Below are 15,769 nucleotides of genomic sequence, written 5' to 3'. Positions count from 1 at the left end.
TTATTAAAATTCATAAAAGGAAATTAAAGTAAAACAAAACAAAGTTTAATTTTTGAATTAAAAACATATATAGCATTAAATCCAATTTTTACATCTAGTCTACAGTGGTAAGAGAAAAAACTACGGTAATACAAGCTGCAAAGGACTTCCTGTAGCATAACTGTAATTATCATAGCTCGCTAGGTAGATTAACAGATAAGTTAAAAAACCACCATCAGTCACCTTAAGTTGGCCTTTCCAGTCCTGGTTTTGAGTTTTTTGATATTATGGCTATTTTATAATTTCAAATTGAACTAGATGTACTTTAATTCTTAAAAGGGAATCACATTAAAAAAGGTCTAATGTACAAATTAAAAAACTTAAATAGCATTAAAAAATTAATGGTCTTTAAAAAACTAAAAACATTTCCAAGGTGGACAATGTCACCATTGCCAATAACACTGTCTAACGTTACGGACAAACCTTAGGCCAGAAAATGTTTAAAATTGTGCCATCGTTGAGAGTCATGATGACGGCAAGAAATTAATATGTGGCTTACTGTCACAAAGACAACACATTGGTGTATCAGTCCCAGATAAAAGATTGGTTGGTTGATTTAGTGTTTTATGGCAAAAAGCAGCGAGTCTATTTGTGCCAAACATCCAGTAAAAAGTTAAAAGTAAATTTAGTAAAATTCATAAAAGGAAATTAAGGTAAAACAAAACAAAGTTAAAAAAAAACACACAAATAGCATAAAACCTGTTTACATCTACTCTACAACGCTAAGAGAAAAACTACAGTAATTCAAGTTGTAAAGGACTTTCTGTAGCATAACTGTAATTATCATAACCCACCAGGAAGACTAACAGGTAAGTACAAAAACCACTGTCGGTCACCTGAAGTTGGCCTTTCCAGTCATGGTTCCAAGTTATTTAATGTTATGGCCATTTTCAAAGAGTTAAGTAATAAAATTTTAAAACACTTACAGCAAAATTTTAATAATAAATCACCAGTGTGACTGATGAATAGTTCAAACAGCAGGGTTAGTCACCTGAGCTGGCCTTTCCAGTCCTGGTATCAAGTTATTTAAAGTTAAGGCCAGTTTCTAATTTGAAATCGAACAACATGAACTGTGATTTTTAAAAGGGAGCCAAATTATAAAGGTGTAATGTATAAACTAAAAAAATTAAATGGCATTAAAAAACTAAAAACATTACCAAGGTGGACAGTGTCACCATCACTAATAACATTGTCTAATGTTATGGACAAACCTTGGGACAGAACATGTTTAAAATGGTACTGTCGTTGGAGTCCTAATGACGGCAAGAAAGTAAAATGTGGCTTATTGTATTCTGATGGTTACACAAACTACACACTGGTGCATCAGTTCCAGATAAAAGAAAATGATGAGTTAAAAACGGTGACCAACACATAGTCTAGTTAGAAAAACTTCCTCTTTCTGATCCTTACAGAAGCAAGACGGCCAAAGTCCAACATAGGGTTTTATTTGGAAAAGCTCGTTTTTGCATTGCTCACTCCAAGTTGACTGCCAGCTGGCACAGAGCCGAGCCTTGAATACAGGACCATAGTCCATGTATGGGACTGGCACAGCAGTGATAGTGCCAGAGCAGATAGACTTAGCTATGGTGTCAGCGAGCTTGTTCTCGTGAATATACCAACATGACCCGGTATCCAGAAAAACTGGATAGAAGTAGATGTTAAAGAGAAATGGGCCAGTCGGTTTTGAATATCAGCAAGAACTGGGTGTGAACTAATGAGAAGTGATTCCAGGGCCAGTAGGGAACTAAGCGAGTCAGTATAAATAGTGCAGTTTGAGTACTGCTTAGTTTCTATGTGATCCAGGGCAAGAGAAATGGAGTACAGTTAAGCAGTGAACACAGAAGCTGTAGAAGGGATTCTCCGTGCAACCACAGAACCACAACAAACCATGGCAGAGCCCACACAGTCACCTGATTTTGCACCATCTGTATAAATAGGAATGGAAAGATTGTTTGAAAGATAAACAGCAGACAGTCCAATCAGGAGTGTCTACTTTTCTCAGATGACTTAAAGATAGGTCACAACTGGAGACTGTAAGAAGCCATGGTGGTATGGGCTGACATTTGACCCATAGTTGCTTGATGTGTGGTATAAAGGTCAGCTTACAGTCAAAAATGAGCCCCAAAATCTTTGTCTCAAGGACCACAGGTTGCATAACTTCACCAATACGGAGTTCAGGATGAGGATCCCTGTTGGTAGCAAAAGTGCATTCAAATGATTTTAGAGAGAAAGAAGCTAAAGCCGTATGCTGTGGTCCACTTCAGTAAACAACTGAGGGCAGTCTGTAGCTGTTGCTCAATATACCTCATGTTCGACGACTGACATCAGATGTAAAAGTTGTCAACATAGAGCCCATTTGTAACAGTGAGAGGGAGTTGTTCAGAGATGGCATTAATATTTATACTGAAAAGTGTGACACTCAGAACACAGGGACTCCAAGTTTCTGTAGAAAAGAACAGGAAAGTGTCAAACCCACACAAACTTGGAATCTCCTGTCCATTAAAAAATTTTAATAAAAATGAGCAAATTGCCACATAACCCACATATATGGAGGTCTTGCAAAATGCCATACCTTCATGTTGTTTCATAAGCCTTCTCTATGTCAAAGAATATTGATACAAGATGTTGGCGGTTGAGAAAGTCTTCTCTGATAAGATGTTTCAAGACGAATTAGGTGGTCTGTGGTGGAGTGCTGTTGACGGAACCCACACTGGGTGGGCAAGAGGAAATTGTTTGATTCAAGGAACCAAACAAGACGAGCATTAACCATCCTTTCTAATGTCTTACAGAGACAGCTCGTCAAAGCAATTGGACGGTAGTTTGAAGGAATCTTGGGATCTTTCCCTGGCTTAGAGAAAGGTAAAATAATAGCCTGGCGCCAGGCATCAGGAAAAACATTCTCCTGCCAGATCCGGTTGAAAACATTTAGAAGGACATCAAGAGAAGCAGGAGATAGATGGTGCAGCATGTCATAATGAATATCATCAGGTCCAACAGACGTACTGGCAGACCGATGAAGGGCCATTTTTAGTTCCACCAGGGTAAAGGGACAATTATAGTCAAAGAAACAGTCAGTTCGAAGGAAAGAGGTGATCGCTCTGCCCGAGTCTTGATGGCCAGGAAGGTGGAGGAACAAGCAGAAGTGCTAGATACCTGGCAAAAGCTTTCACCTAGAGTGTTAGCGATGTTCAACATCAGTCACCTCCTGACCATCAGAGAGTAAGATCGAGAGGGGATAGAATTGTAGTGTCCATTAACCTTTGAATCCTGTCCCATATGATCTTGGAACTGGTGGTAGAAGATATACTGGTTGTGAACTTAATCCAAGATTCCTTCTGGCTGTGACGCCTTACCCACCTAGCATGTGCATGGGCCCGCTGGAAAGCAACCCGGTTTGAAAGTGTGGGATATCTACTAAAAGTATCCCAGGCCCGCTTTTGAGCCTTCCGTGCTAAGTGGCAAGCAGGATTCCATCACGGATGAGGATATTTTGGAAAACGTGTCGAGGTTTTAGGAATACACTGAGCAGCTGCATGTGTAATACAGTCAGTTACCGCTGCTACACAGTCGTCTATTGATGGCTGATTTACGATGGCAGGATCAAGTTCTGCGAGAGCAGTGAAAGTGGACCAGTCTGCCTGATCCAGCTTCCACCGGGCACGCGGTAGGGTGGCATCGACCACGCCAGTCTCTCTCAAAAGGATCGGAAAATGATCACTGCCTAGTGGATTACTGTCAACCCTCCATGAAAAATGGGAGAATAATGAAGGGGAGCAAACTGAGAGATCAATAGTGGTAAAGGACTGACTAGGTGTATGAAAGTAAGTGGAAGAACCAGTATTGAAAAGAGAAAGATTGTGATCAGAGAGCATCCGCTCTACAGATCAGCCCCTCCCATCAATAATAGCACTTCCCCAGAGGGGATGATGTCCATTTAAATCCCCTAGAATTAGAAATGGAGATGGCAATTGTTCAACGAGAGCATCAAGATCTGATTGATCATATGTCTTTCCAGGGGACAGGTACAGAGAACAAACAGTGATGGTATGACCCAAGGAAACACGGATGGCTACAGCCTCCAAGGGTGTGTTGAGTGACAAAGACAGGGTGGGCACGTTGATCAACCAACAGTGCCACCCTCCATGTACTCGACCATCACACAACCTGTCATTTCTGTACAGAGAAAACTGCCAAATGGAGACAGTATCAGCAGTTTTGAGAAATGTTTCTTGTAAAGAAAGACAAACAGGATGGTAGGAAGCAATCAGCATTTTGATATTATCCAGATTAGAACGTAAACCTCGACAGTTCCATTGTATCAAGGTGGCCATTTTTAAGAACGGGTAGGTGAAGTGGCTGGAGAACCCTTCGGTTTACGACCACGTTTTTTTCTTTAGTGTCTTTAGTCGGAGGAGGTCTATCAACCTCCATGGATCCTGCTCTGTGTCGGGTGGGCAGGTTTTTGTTATTGGAAGGGGAATCCAGTGACTGAGGACGCGAACGAATAATTGTTTTGTCTCTTGTGGTGGGAGAAAAAGATGTATCAGAAGAAATGCCTGTATTTGAAACTGAAGGACGTGGATCTTGAGGTTTGTTGGAAGGTATGGGAGGAACAGAGATAGGTATGGAAGTCGATTCATCAACCTTTTTAACCACGGAGGTCAAAAGGCTTTTCATTTGTTTTGAAAACAATTCTCTTGGAGGCACAGAGAGATCTGTCTACACTCCCACTGTAGTTGTGGAATGAAGTGCAGCAGCATATGTCCGAGATGGAGTTGTGGACAGCAATTTCCGAGCCTCAGGATAACTAATGTTATGTGTCGTTTTCAAACGCTGCACCTCTTTTTCCTCCAACCATTTTGGGCAAGAATGAAAGTAAGAGGGGTTCATGTCACAGTCATAGGCATCATGGTCCTTGCCTCCACAACGAGCACATGTCAGGGAACCACGACAGGATGTCTTTGAGTGGCCGAATCTCTGACATTGGAAACATCAAGAGGGTTTGGTATGTATGGCGAACCCTGCAATGAGATAACCTGCCTTGATGGTGGCAGGTGCACGTGGTGAAGTAAATGTTAAAACAAGGGTATTTGTTGGCAGTGTAGCTCCATCTTTGCGAGTGGAGATGCGCCTCACTGCAGAAATTCCTTGAGTGGAGAGACCAGCGAGAATCTCTGACTCGGGAACGTTCTTCAAATCCCTTTCAACAATAACTCCTCGTGAATAATTCAAGGTAGCATGGGGTGTAACCTCAATAGGTATATCCCCAATTGCCTTTGAATTCAAGAGGAGTTCACTGTGTTGGGATGTGGATGTTTCAACCAATATGTCACCAGATCAAGTTTCTTTACTGATTTTGGAGAGCCAGCAAGTCCCTCTAGTCCCTTTTGAATAAAAAAAGGGGACATTTGCCCTAAAGGTTTTCCGAAGAGAATGTAATATAAGAAAATGAGGTGCGTGTTACTGATGTTGAAGATTGCTGTTCTGAGTATTCAAGACATGGACGCTTACCCATTGACTGTATTTTTACAATTTTATTTAAATTTTTTAGAGGATCCATAGGAAAAAGAAAAAATTTCGGTACCCACTGACCCCACCCACCATGGAGCCCTACAAGGGGACGCACTACAAAGTCACTCAAGGACAATGCAGCAACGCCAGGGTTTCGTGAGCACTATACCCAAACACCAGCATCAGGCACAATGTCCACAACACCCGTTGAGAACTTCCAACACTGGTACTTGGTTGACTCTAGCCCAAGTGGACCAGCCGATTGACCCAAGGGGGGCCACCCAAAAGCCGCCCGTCTACAGGAATTCGAGGCCAAAGTGGTGTGTTAGGGTTGGACCCCTCAATCACCAGGATCCTCTCCTCCCCTTCACGGGTCGCCACGCACGGCAAACACGTGGGTGGATGTTTAGATCCCAGAGAAGGTAACCAGATAGAACAGAACCTTCCCTGGGAGGTCCCCTCACCACGTACAGGAATCCACACCGAGGGGCAAATTGAGAGATCAATAGTAGTAAGAGACTGACTAGGTACATGGAAATAATTAGAAGAACCAGTATTGAAATGAGAAAGGTTGTGATCAGAGAGCATACGCTTCTATAGAGCGACCCCTCCTATCAATATCAGCACTTTCACAGAGGGGATGATGTCCAATAAAGTCCCCTAGAATGAAAGAGGGAGATGGTAACTGTTCAATGAAAGCATCAAGGTCTGATTGATCTTATGTCTCTCTAGGCAACAGGTAGAGAGAACAAACAGTGATGATATGACTCAAGGAAACACGGATGGCTATGGCCTCCAAGGGTGTGTTGAGTGACAAAGACAGGGTGGGCACATGCTGATCAACCAACAGTGCCACCCCTCCATGCACTCGTCCATCACACAGCCTATCATTTCTGTACAAAGAAAACTGGCAAAAGGTGACTGTATCAGCAGGTTTCAGAAATGTTTCCTGTAAGAAAAGACATATAGGATGGTAGGGAGCAATCAGTGTATTGATATCATCCAGAATAGAACAAAACCTCGACAGTTCCATTGTATCAAGGTGACCATTTTTATTTATATGTAAGTGAACTGGGTGGAGAACCCTTTCGTTTACTACCACATCTTTTTTCTTTAGTGTCTTTATTCATGGGAGGTCTATCAACCTCCATGGATCCCGCCTTGGGTCGATTAGGCAGGTCTTTGCTGTTGAGAAGAGAATTACAGTGACTAAGGATGTGAATAACTAATCGTTTTCTATCTTGGGGTTGGAGAAGACGAGGTGCCAAAGGAAATGCCTGTACCCGGGAACCAAAAGAAGTGGATCATGGGATTTACTGGAATGTATATTAGAGATGGGTGTTGAAGATGATTCATCAACTTTTTAACCATGGAGGTCAAAAGGCTTTTCATTTGTTTGGAGAATAATTCTTTTTGAGGCACAGAGAGATCTGTCTGCACTCCCACTGTAGTTGTGGAACAAAGTAGCAGCACCATACGTCCGAGATGAAGTGGTGGGAAGCAATTTTTGAGCCTCAGGATAAATAATGTTATGAATTGTTTTCAAATACTGCACCTCTTTTTCTTCCAACTATCAAGAACGAAGGTAGGATGACTGAGAGTCATTGCAATTGATGCAATGAGGGTCCGTTTCACACTCATAGGCATCATGGTCCTTGCCACCACAATGAGCACATATCAGGGAACCATGACATGAAGTCTTCGAGTGACTGAACTGCTGACACTGGACACATTGGAGAGGATTTAGAATGTATGGCCATACTCTGCAATTAAGATAACCTGCCTTGATGGTGGCAGGTGGATGTGATGACGTAATTGTAAGAGTGAGGACTTAGTTGGCATCATAATTCCATCTTTGCAAGTGCAGAAACTCCTTGGGTAGAGTAACCAGCGAGAATCTCTGACTCTGGGATGTTCTTCAAATCCCTCTCAACAATAACTCCTCGTGATGAATTCAAAGTAGCATGAGGTGTAACCTCAATAGGTATATGCCCAATTGCCTTTGAATGCAAGAGGAGTTCACTGTGTAGAGATGTGGATGTTTCCACCAATATGTCACCAGATTGAAGCTTCTGTACTGACTTTGGAGAACCAACTAGTCCCTTAGTCCCTTAATGAAAAAGGGAGACATCTGCCCTAAAGGTTTGTTTGAAAGTGAATACAATATAAGAAATTGATGTACAACAGGTGGTACAAATAGTGAGGGTTGCTACTCAGAATCTTCAAAATGTGGTTGTTTACCTATAGACTGTTTTTTCACTATTTTATTAAGATTTTTAATTGGAGTATCCATAATAAAGAAAGGGAAATTTTGGTGCGCACTGACCTCACTCACCATGGAGCCCTATGAGGGGACTCACTACAATGTCAATCAAGGACATTGCAGCAATGCCAAGGTTTTATGAGCACTATACCCAAACAGCAGCATCAGATACAATGTCCACAACACCTGTTGAGAACATCCAACATTGGTACTTGGTTGACCCTAGCCTGAGTGGACTAGCTAACTGACCCAAGGGGGGGCTACCCCAAGGCTGCCCATCTACAGGAATTCAAGGCCAGTGGTGTGTTTGGGTTGGACCCCTCTAGCACCAGGATTCTCTTCTCCCCTTCAAGGGTTGTCATGCATGGCAAACACATGGATGGATGTTTAGATCCCAGAGGAGGTAAACTGAAAGAACAGAACTTTCCCTGGTAAGTCCCCTCATCACGTACAGGAATCCACACCGAGGGGCCCAGATAAAATAAAACGATGAGTTAAAAAACTGTGACCAATGAATAGTCTAGTTAAAACAACTTCTTTTTCTGACCCTTAGGAAAGCAAGATGGCCAAAGTCCAATAGAAGGTTTTATTTGTAAAAGCTTGTTTTCGTGTTGCTCCATCCAGGTTGACTGCCAACTGGAACAGAGCTGAGCCTTAAATACAGGACCATAGTCCATGTATGGAACAGGCACAGCAGTGATAGTGCCAGAGCAGACAGATTTAGCTGCAGCTCTATGAGTGATAAGGGCTGGCTTTAAGATTGTTTTAAAAATTTATTTATTTAATAGTTTCAGTTTAGTGTAGAGGATGGGACAGCCATGATGAACTAGTATGATGAACTATAATATAGCTGCCAATTTTATAGGTAGAAATGAAAGAAATGGAAACAATTAATTGCTTCCATTCAATTAACAATGTAAGGTACCTTTCTTATTGTCAATGCATTTAATCTTATATTTCATATATGTATATAAATTGTTACTCACTGAAGATTTGACAAAAAGTAAACTTTATAGTTTACAAACATTTTTGCAAATAACAGTTGTTGGAGAAAACGTTCAAAAATCTTTCTCAATTTACAATATTCAGGTAAAAACTAAAACATCTAATATGTTGTTACAAAAAAATACCACCTTACCTACCTGTACAAGTACATAAGCTGGCTTTCTCAAAGAAAACAATGTGTACAGTACAATCAAAGACTGCCAAATAACTTTCAGCAAGTATACAAGAGAACGTGGAAAATCTACAAAAAAAAACAATTGTTTAGTCAGTCACAAAAAATATTAATAAGAATACTACATTTTTCACATAATTGTCTTCCTTGAAAACAATGTTTTTGAAAAATTCAATAAATCAACCTTGCGAGACAAACTTCCAACACTGTACCCATGTATTAAGCATATGTAATTTCTTTTCTGTTTTATCAAGAATTAGAGAGTAATGTGTTCAAAAAATGTTTATGCATGTGTAATAGACTTAACATTGGAAAGCCTATACACAAAAAAAGTTATTCTGTCTGTATGCATGTATGTGTAATACATTTATACTTTAGAAGCTTAAAATACAAGTGTTCACAGTTTTTGTACAGATATAATAGGTTTAAAATTTAAAAGCCCACACACATAACTTCTTTTATTTTGTATGTTTATATATTAGACTATGCAAAGTTTATATGAGTCAGTTATGTCCATGCTGGCACTGTATGTACACCTATTTCATCAGTGCTATATAATATTTACTATATAATGAATATGATATGGAACCATTCATATGCTAGTTAAAATCTCTGGTATGGAACCATTCATATGCTAGTTAAAATCTCTGGAATGTTATTATTTTGAAGAAATAAGAGTTAGAAGGAATCTCACTGAAAGTGAAACTGAAACATTTAAAGTGCAATACTTTGATGGTTTTCATTACAGAAATATAATTTCTTCTTACAGTTAATATACACAGTTTGTGTACAGGTGTAATAGGTTTATAATTTAGAAACCTGCACACAACTACTTTTATTTTGTTTGTTTATATCTGTTTAACATTTCAAAGCATATGCACAAAACTATTCTTAATTTGTTTGTATACAAGTGTAATAGGTCTAAGATATGGAAGTCTACACACATTTTTCTCGCACAGGAAATGCATTTCTTAAAGGTACTTATCTCCTCAAACACAAAACTATTTCAATTTTTTTTGTGCACTCTAAGAATTGCTAAATAGATTTTTGTTATGCCATTTTTGAACATGTAAATATCATGTGATTATTCTCCACCAATTGTATTGCACCACCTATGTTGGCACAGCTACTTCCCTCTACTATTCCTGCTTGATCCATACTTTCAAAGATTGGCAGGCTCTAAAAGAATACCAGCAGTGATGAAGAAAGTAGAAAAGTATATGAGTAGAAGTGAATACATATCAAAAATACATTTTGAATGAAAGGAAAATGTTAACCTCCAATATGGTTTTATTTCTGTTCACATAAAGCTATAACCCTTCATTGCAAAGATGGAGAGGGCATTTAGGCTCACAACATTAAAACCAAGTGGAAAGCAACTGCCTAGAATGAACAGATGTGTTCAGAAATGAAAATGGACCACATTTGTGGAGTACCACATTACTTTTGGAACAGGTATACCTACTGTCATCAAAGGAGGAAATTAATATGATTTTTGTATAAAACATAATATGCACAAGTACAATCCATAGTAAAGTATAAACTGAATTAGCTATACATATACACAAGCTCAACCAAATGGACAAGGTTCCATAACTTGTCTTAGGCACTAAGGCATTAGGATGTTGAGGACTAAAACAATATATACTGTAATAAACATAGAGGCTATGGCACGTGACTCAGACATGACATGTGACTCAGAAGTCCCCTCACCACGTACAGGAATACACACTCGAGGGGTGAACTTTTATAGAATATTTCTAAGATAGCATAAGAACATGAAAGCCTACATCAAAGTTGATTTAAAAAATGAACTTTTATTACTATTAGTACTTCACTAATTTTTATTTTTTGGATGTTGGGTGAACCTTGATGAAAAAAATCCGACTTCTGTTATTTGCCCCTTTCTTGTGTTCTAAGGTGTGTATGATACAGTGTTGTCATAAACAGAGCTAGACAGTTAATAAACACAAGAGCATCAACTACTTTGATTAGTGTCACAAATCTATTAATTAATTAAAACTGAGATTAAATCTAGTAATCAAAATTAGTGTTTCTGACTACTACTGTTTTCAGTGCATCAGCAACTTATTGTCATGAAAATATTAAACTAATCAAAATTAGTGTTTCTGATTGTACTTATTGGCAGTTATTTCAACTATTCAACTAACTGAAATATCGCTATTATGTTTGTTTTTTATCAATGAGCTAGTGCTATACTCAATTTTTGTGTAAGAGGTTTTGATTTTTTTCTTTAAAACTTGTTGAATTTTACTGTGATAAAACTAGGAGAATCTCTGGTTTGGCTTCCATTGCCATCAAACTTGTTCACTTTGTCATCATTATAGCAAAGCTACTAAAGGCTATCTATCACTGTCACTAATTTTGTAGTACTGACTAAAACAAATGCAACTAGCTAGCAGCACTCACAAACAATTTTATTCTCTCCTATGTAACATGAGTTGGAGAACACAAATCAATTAACTGAATGGAACTGATACACAAGCCTACATAGGGCCATGGTTAGTTAAGTAGTCAATATCACTAACCATCCAACTATAGTAAGTAGTAAAACAATTTAAAGAATTTGTTTTTACATTGTGTTTATGTCAAAATGTTTTTTCCTTACACAAAATAAGAGAAAAAATATTTTGCTATAAAAATTAATTGCAATTCACTCTTTGTCTGGAAAAAGAAAAGCATACATTGCATTCCTTCATTCAAGTTCTGGTCTGGGCTTTACAATTGTTAACTATTAAAAGTAGCTCAGATTAACACAACTATACAAATCACTCAAATATCTTTACTAGTAGTTAAAAAATATACCTGTTAAAATTTCAGATGTGAGTGTATGTTATGCTATATAAAACTTGCATACAGTTTGTTACTTTTTCTAAATGATTTAATAGTAAATACCTCATAACTTAAAATTAAAACAAACTGGAATAGAAATATCACATTCCACAATTTAAAAACCTACAGTTCAATAATTCATACATACATTTTCCAAATTCTGGTAGGTCAGCCATTAAATGCTGGTTAATCATCTGCTTTGAAAGAACATCCTCATGAAGCTTACTTCCTGTAACAAAATACTTTAAAATTTCAAACACCAAAAATTTATAACTTTTTCATTCAAGAAAAAACAAATTTACATTTAAAACCTATATATTTAATTACTAAAGAGTATAATTAATAAAACAATAAAGAAAAAAAGTTTAATAAATACTGCTATTAAGAGAAATATTAATCACTTAAACTTACCTCCATATGCCACGACATCAACACGGTAGCCTTCATTAGCAAGAGATAAAGCATGGTACTGCATGCGTGGGCTCCTTCCAAAATCTCCTAAAACCACAATACACACAGACTGGTTTCTATTTTCAATTTCCATTTGCTTTGTTTCAACTACACAGTTTTCTCCTCCAATTCAATGACGTTACTCTGAAATAAACAGTTTTGTCTAAAATTATTCAACCCACTTGTCATGAATTTCTCAAAACAGTTCATAAACACTTAAGTACATCAAGATAAAATGGAATTAGGAAATAAAAAAGTTTACATAACAGCTGTACATAAAAATAACATGGATGTCACTCCAATAATGGCTTATAGAGTAATTCTGCATAAAAAATAAATATGGATGTAGCCATAATAAAGGTTAATAAGGTAACTGTACAAATAAAATATGAATGTCACTCTAACAAAGGTAAATAAAGTATCTGTACAGAGAAAAAGAAAACCACAAATAAATGTGGAGCCCAACAAGGATTTATAATGCCACTCTACACAAATATAACACAGCTATCATCCAAAACAAATGTTTAGATGGTTACTGTAAATTAAAGCACATTAATCTGACTTGCATCAAACATTCATGAAGCTGCACATAAAAATAATATTATGAACAACTCCATAACTACTGTTTATAAATTAGCTTTGATAGTGTTAATGCCTGCAAAGTAACAATCAAACTTTTTTGGATTAGCTTCATTTCCAAAACTCGTAAAGTTTATTGTTAATTATATAAATTTATATTTATAAAATGTTTGCTGTATTTTATTACTGTAGAAAGAACATCAATATATTTAAAAAGTGTACAAACAAGCTATGTGAAAAATAGTTGGGTTAAGTACTGAAGCTTAAAGTTCTGAACTTGTTTCTCTTAACATGTAAAAAAAATCAAAGGTGATCTCTTTTTACTAACCTGTTAAAACTACAGAAACTACTCAATTATTTTATTGAAAACTTTTAAACATTTGAAAAATAAAGAAAAAAAAAAGAAGTAAGAAAATATTACAAATTAAGTTCATTATAAAGTATTTTAATGTGGGACTTGTTTAGTAGGTGGAATAAGTTGGGAAATATGAAGTTTATGTCATAAGTTCACACACAGTCAAAAAAATTAAATAACTGTTAATTTTAACAATTTATATAACAATAAAAATATACTATTAATTATTAAGAGTATATTCATGGGCATCAATGAAGGAGGAAGCATCAGGTGCAAATCAACTAACTTTTGAACCTAAACTTCATTTTGATGGTCACTGAAAATTAAGTGATGCAAAAACTTTCTAACATGGAATTAAATTTCCTAATCATAACGTTTTTTGAACCTGACATGAACCTAGTATTGAAATGTTATTAATTTCACAGCTTATTTAGGTGTATGTGAGTTACTGATTTCAGTAACAATCTTTCCCACAGACAAATCCCAATATTGCCCATGCAATTTCAGTTAAATCTACTTTTAAAAGACTAATTACTTCTCCAGGTATAAATATTAACAAACAGAATAACAAGTGCTAAAATGAATTTGACAAAAGTAAATCAATATCTAACAGAGTAGAAACATTTACTATTTAAATAATTTAGTCTTCACAATCATGCACAGAATAATGGTATTAGAATGACTATAACAACATTATATTACGTAAAAAGCAGGATAATTACAAATATTTAAACAGGCCAATAGAAGTTATCGATAGAGCTTCTTTTAATTTCAATAGTTTTATTAACAATTTTTATTAAAAATTAAATAAACCATATATTTTTGACGTGGTTTGTAAATACCATTGATGACAATAATTTTAACAATAGCATTATTATTACCTGTTGAGTACAAGAGCGCTATCAGTGCCATTCTTTACTCATAAACGCTAAAAGTTCGTGCAACTTGAAACTAAACAGTACTGTTACCAGTAGTAACACTAAGAGTAAAACCTTACTTGAGAGTTTCGAAGCTGAGGTTCTTATAATGTAAGTCACAATATATTTCACAGGATATATCGTTGTTATACTTACAGAACAAGAGATATTAATGTGACATCATTATTATAAAACTTCAAGTTCCTACTACTACTAGCTAATCTGACGTCAGTAAAAGTTTTAAATAATACTATTAGTACTTTTATTATTAATCAAAATCAGGATTAAGAGTTAGACCTACCTTTATTATTTTTATAATTCTTTGTCATTCACCTCACCTATACTATAGCCTAAAATTTGACTACGATATACAGAATTATTGATATTTTCGGTTTATCTTGTGTTTAACAACCTAAGGGATCTCACTGCCCTCTCACAGGAATTGGGAATAAAGATAATTTATTTTAGTCTTTGCGACTGTTTGTTTGTTTGTTTGTTGATTTCGCACAAAGCTACTCGAGGACTATCTGTGCTAGCCGTCCCTAATTTAGCAGTGTAAGACTAGAGGGAAGGCAGCTAGTCATCACCACCCACCGCCAACTCTTGGGCTACTCTTTACCAACGAATAGTGGGATTGACCGTCAATAATCTGTTTTAAATAATACGCCTTACGCGCTAGTTTGCGACTGCAATAATCTGAAATAATTTTCAAAGTTTCAATAACTTAATACTTTATTCGCTCATCTTTTAGCTCAGTACTTATCATGCCGAACTAATTACTAACGAGTCTAGCGTTCTGCAACAACAAAAATACGTGCTCTGTACTTTGAGACTTTAGGTGTATTTTAAAGATGGCAGTCTGACAACAGTAACCGAAGAAGAGACATATTATAATATTAGGATTTATGCTATGTAAGACAAATAATCTTAAATTCTTTGAAGGCACGTCATTCAGAGCTGACATAATGAATAAAAATGACCCAAACAGGTCACACAGATAGTGGCTAATACATCAAACAAAAGCAAAGCTTTGTTTGGGGGGTTTGTTTGGGAATTTCGCACAAAGCTACTCGAGGACTATCTGTGCTAGCCGTCCCTAATTTAGCAGTGTAAGACTAGAGGGAAGGCAGCTAGTCATCACCACCCACCGCCAACTCTTGGGCTACTCTTTTACCAACGAATAGTGGGATTGACCGTCACATTATACACCCCCACGGCTGGGAGGGCGAGCTTGTTTAGCGCGACGCGGGCGCGAACCCGCGACCCTCGCATTACGAGTCGCACGCCTTACGCGCTTGGCCATGCCAGGCCTCAAAAGCAAAGCAATAAAAGCACAGTTCAAATAATAAACGCATCACAATTGCAAGTATTTAGTAGTTGCAAGAACTACTAACTAAATAATTACATCAACATAACAATAATGTTATAATATGAGACCTCAATAGCAAGTATATAGTATTTGGATGTGGAACAACTACAAATAGAAGAAAACTATACAATATTCTAGCATACGCAAATATGTGTTGTTGAATGACGCTACATCAACATAAACGAGTCTTCCATACAACACCAGCAACATCTTAGATTTATATATATATATATATACATGTATGTATGTATATGCT

General features: G+C 37.0%; 1 protein-coding gene across 5 annotated transcripts in view; it reads right to left on the bottom strand.

The window, feature by feature from the left end:
* The window catches only part of Alg1 (ALG1, chitobiosyldiphosphodolichol beta-mannosyltransferase), a 51,239-nt gene extending 36,657 nt beyond the window's left edge, over positions 1-14,582 (bottom strand). For 4 of the 5 annotated variants that reach the window (XR_013025299.1, XM_076489981.1, XM_076489985.1 and 1 more), the window contains exons 1-4: positions 14,446-14,582; positions 12,255-12,437; positions 11,992-12,072; positions 8,956-9,059 (exon numbers count right to left, since the gene is read on the bottom strand). Coding sequence is in view for 4 of the 5 variants with exons in the window: in XM_076489981.1 (XP_076346096.1) it covers positions 8,956-9,059; positions 11,992-12,072; positions 12,255-12,387 (318 nt within the window). In the remaining variant the exon portion in view is untranslated. Of the gene's footprint in view, positions 1-8,955; positions 9,060-11,991; positions 12,073-12,254; positions 12,438-14,108; positions 14,246-14,445 lie in introns of those variants that run through there. The other variant, XM_076489982.1, reaches the window with a different exon arrangement.
* Between the last annotated feature and the right edge of the window lie 1,187 nt (positions 14,583-15,769).

This window comes from Tachypleus tridentatus, chromosome 2 (genome assembly GCF_004210375.1).
Source record: "Tachypleus tridentatus isolate NWPU-2018 chromosome 2, ASM421037v1, whole genome shotgun sequence".
NCBI classification, from domain to species: Eukaryota; Metazoa; Arthropoda; class Merostomata; order Xiphosura; family Limulidae; genus Tachypleus; species Tachypleus tridentatus.
This window is presented reverse-complemented; position numbering and strand designations above follow the sequence as displayed.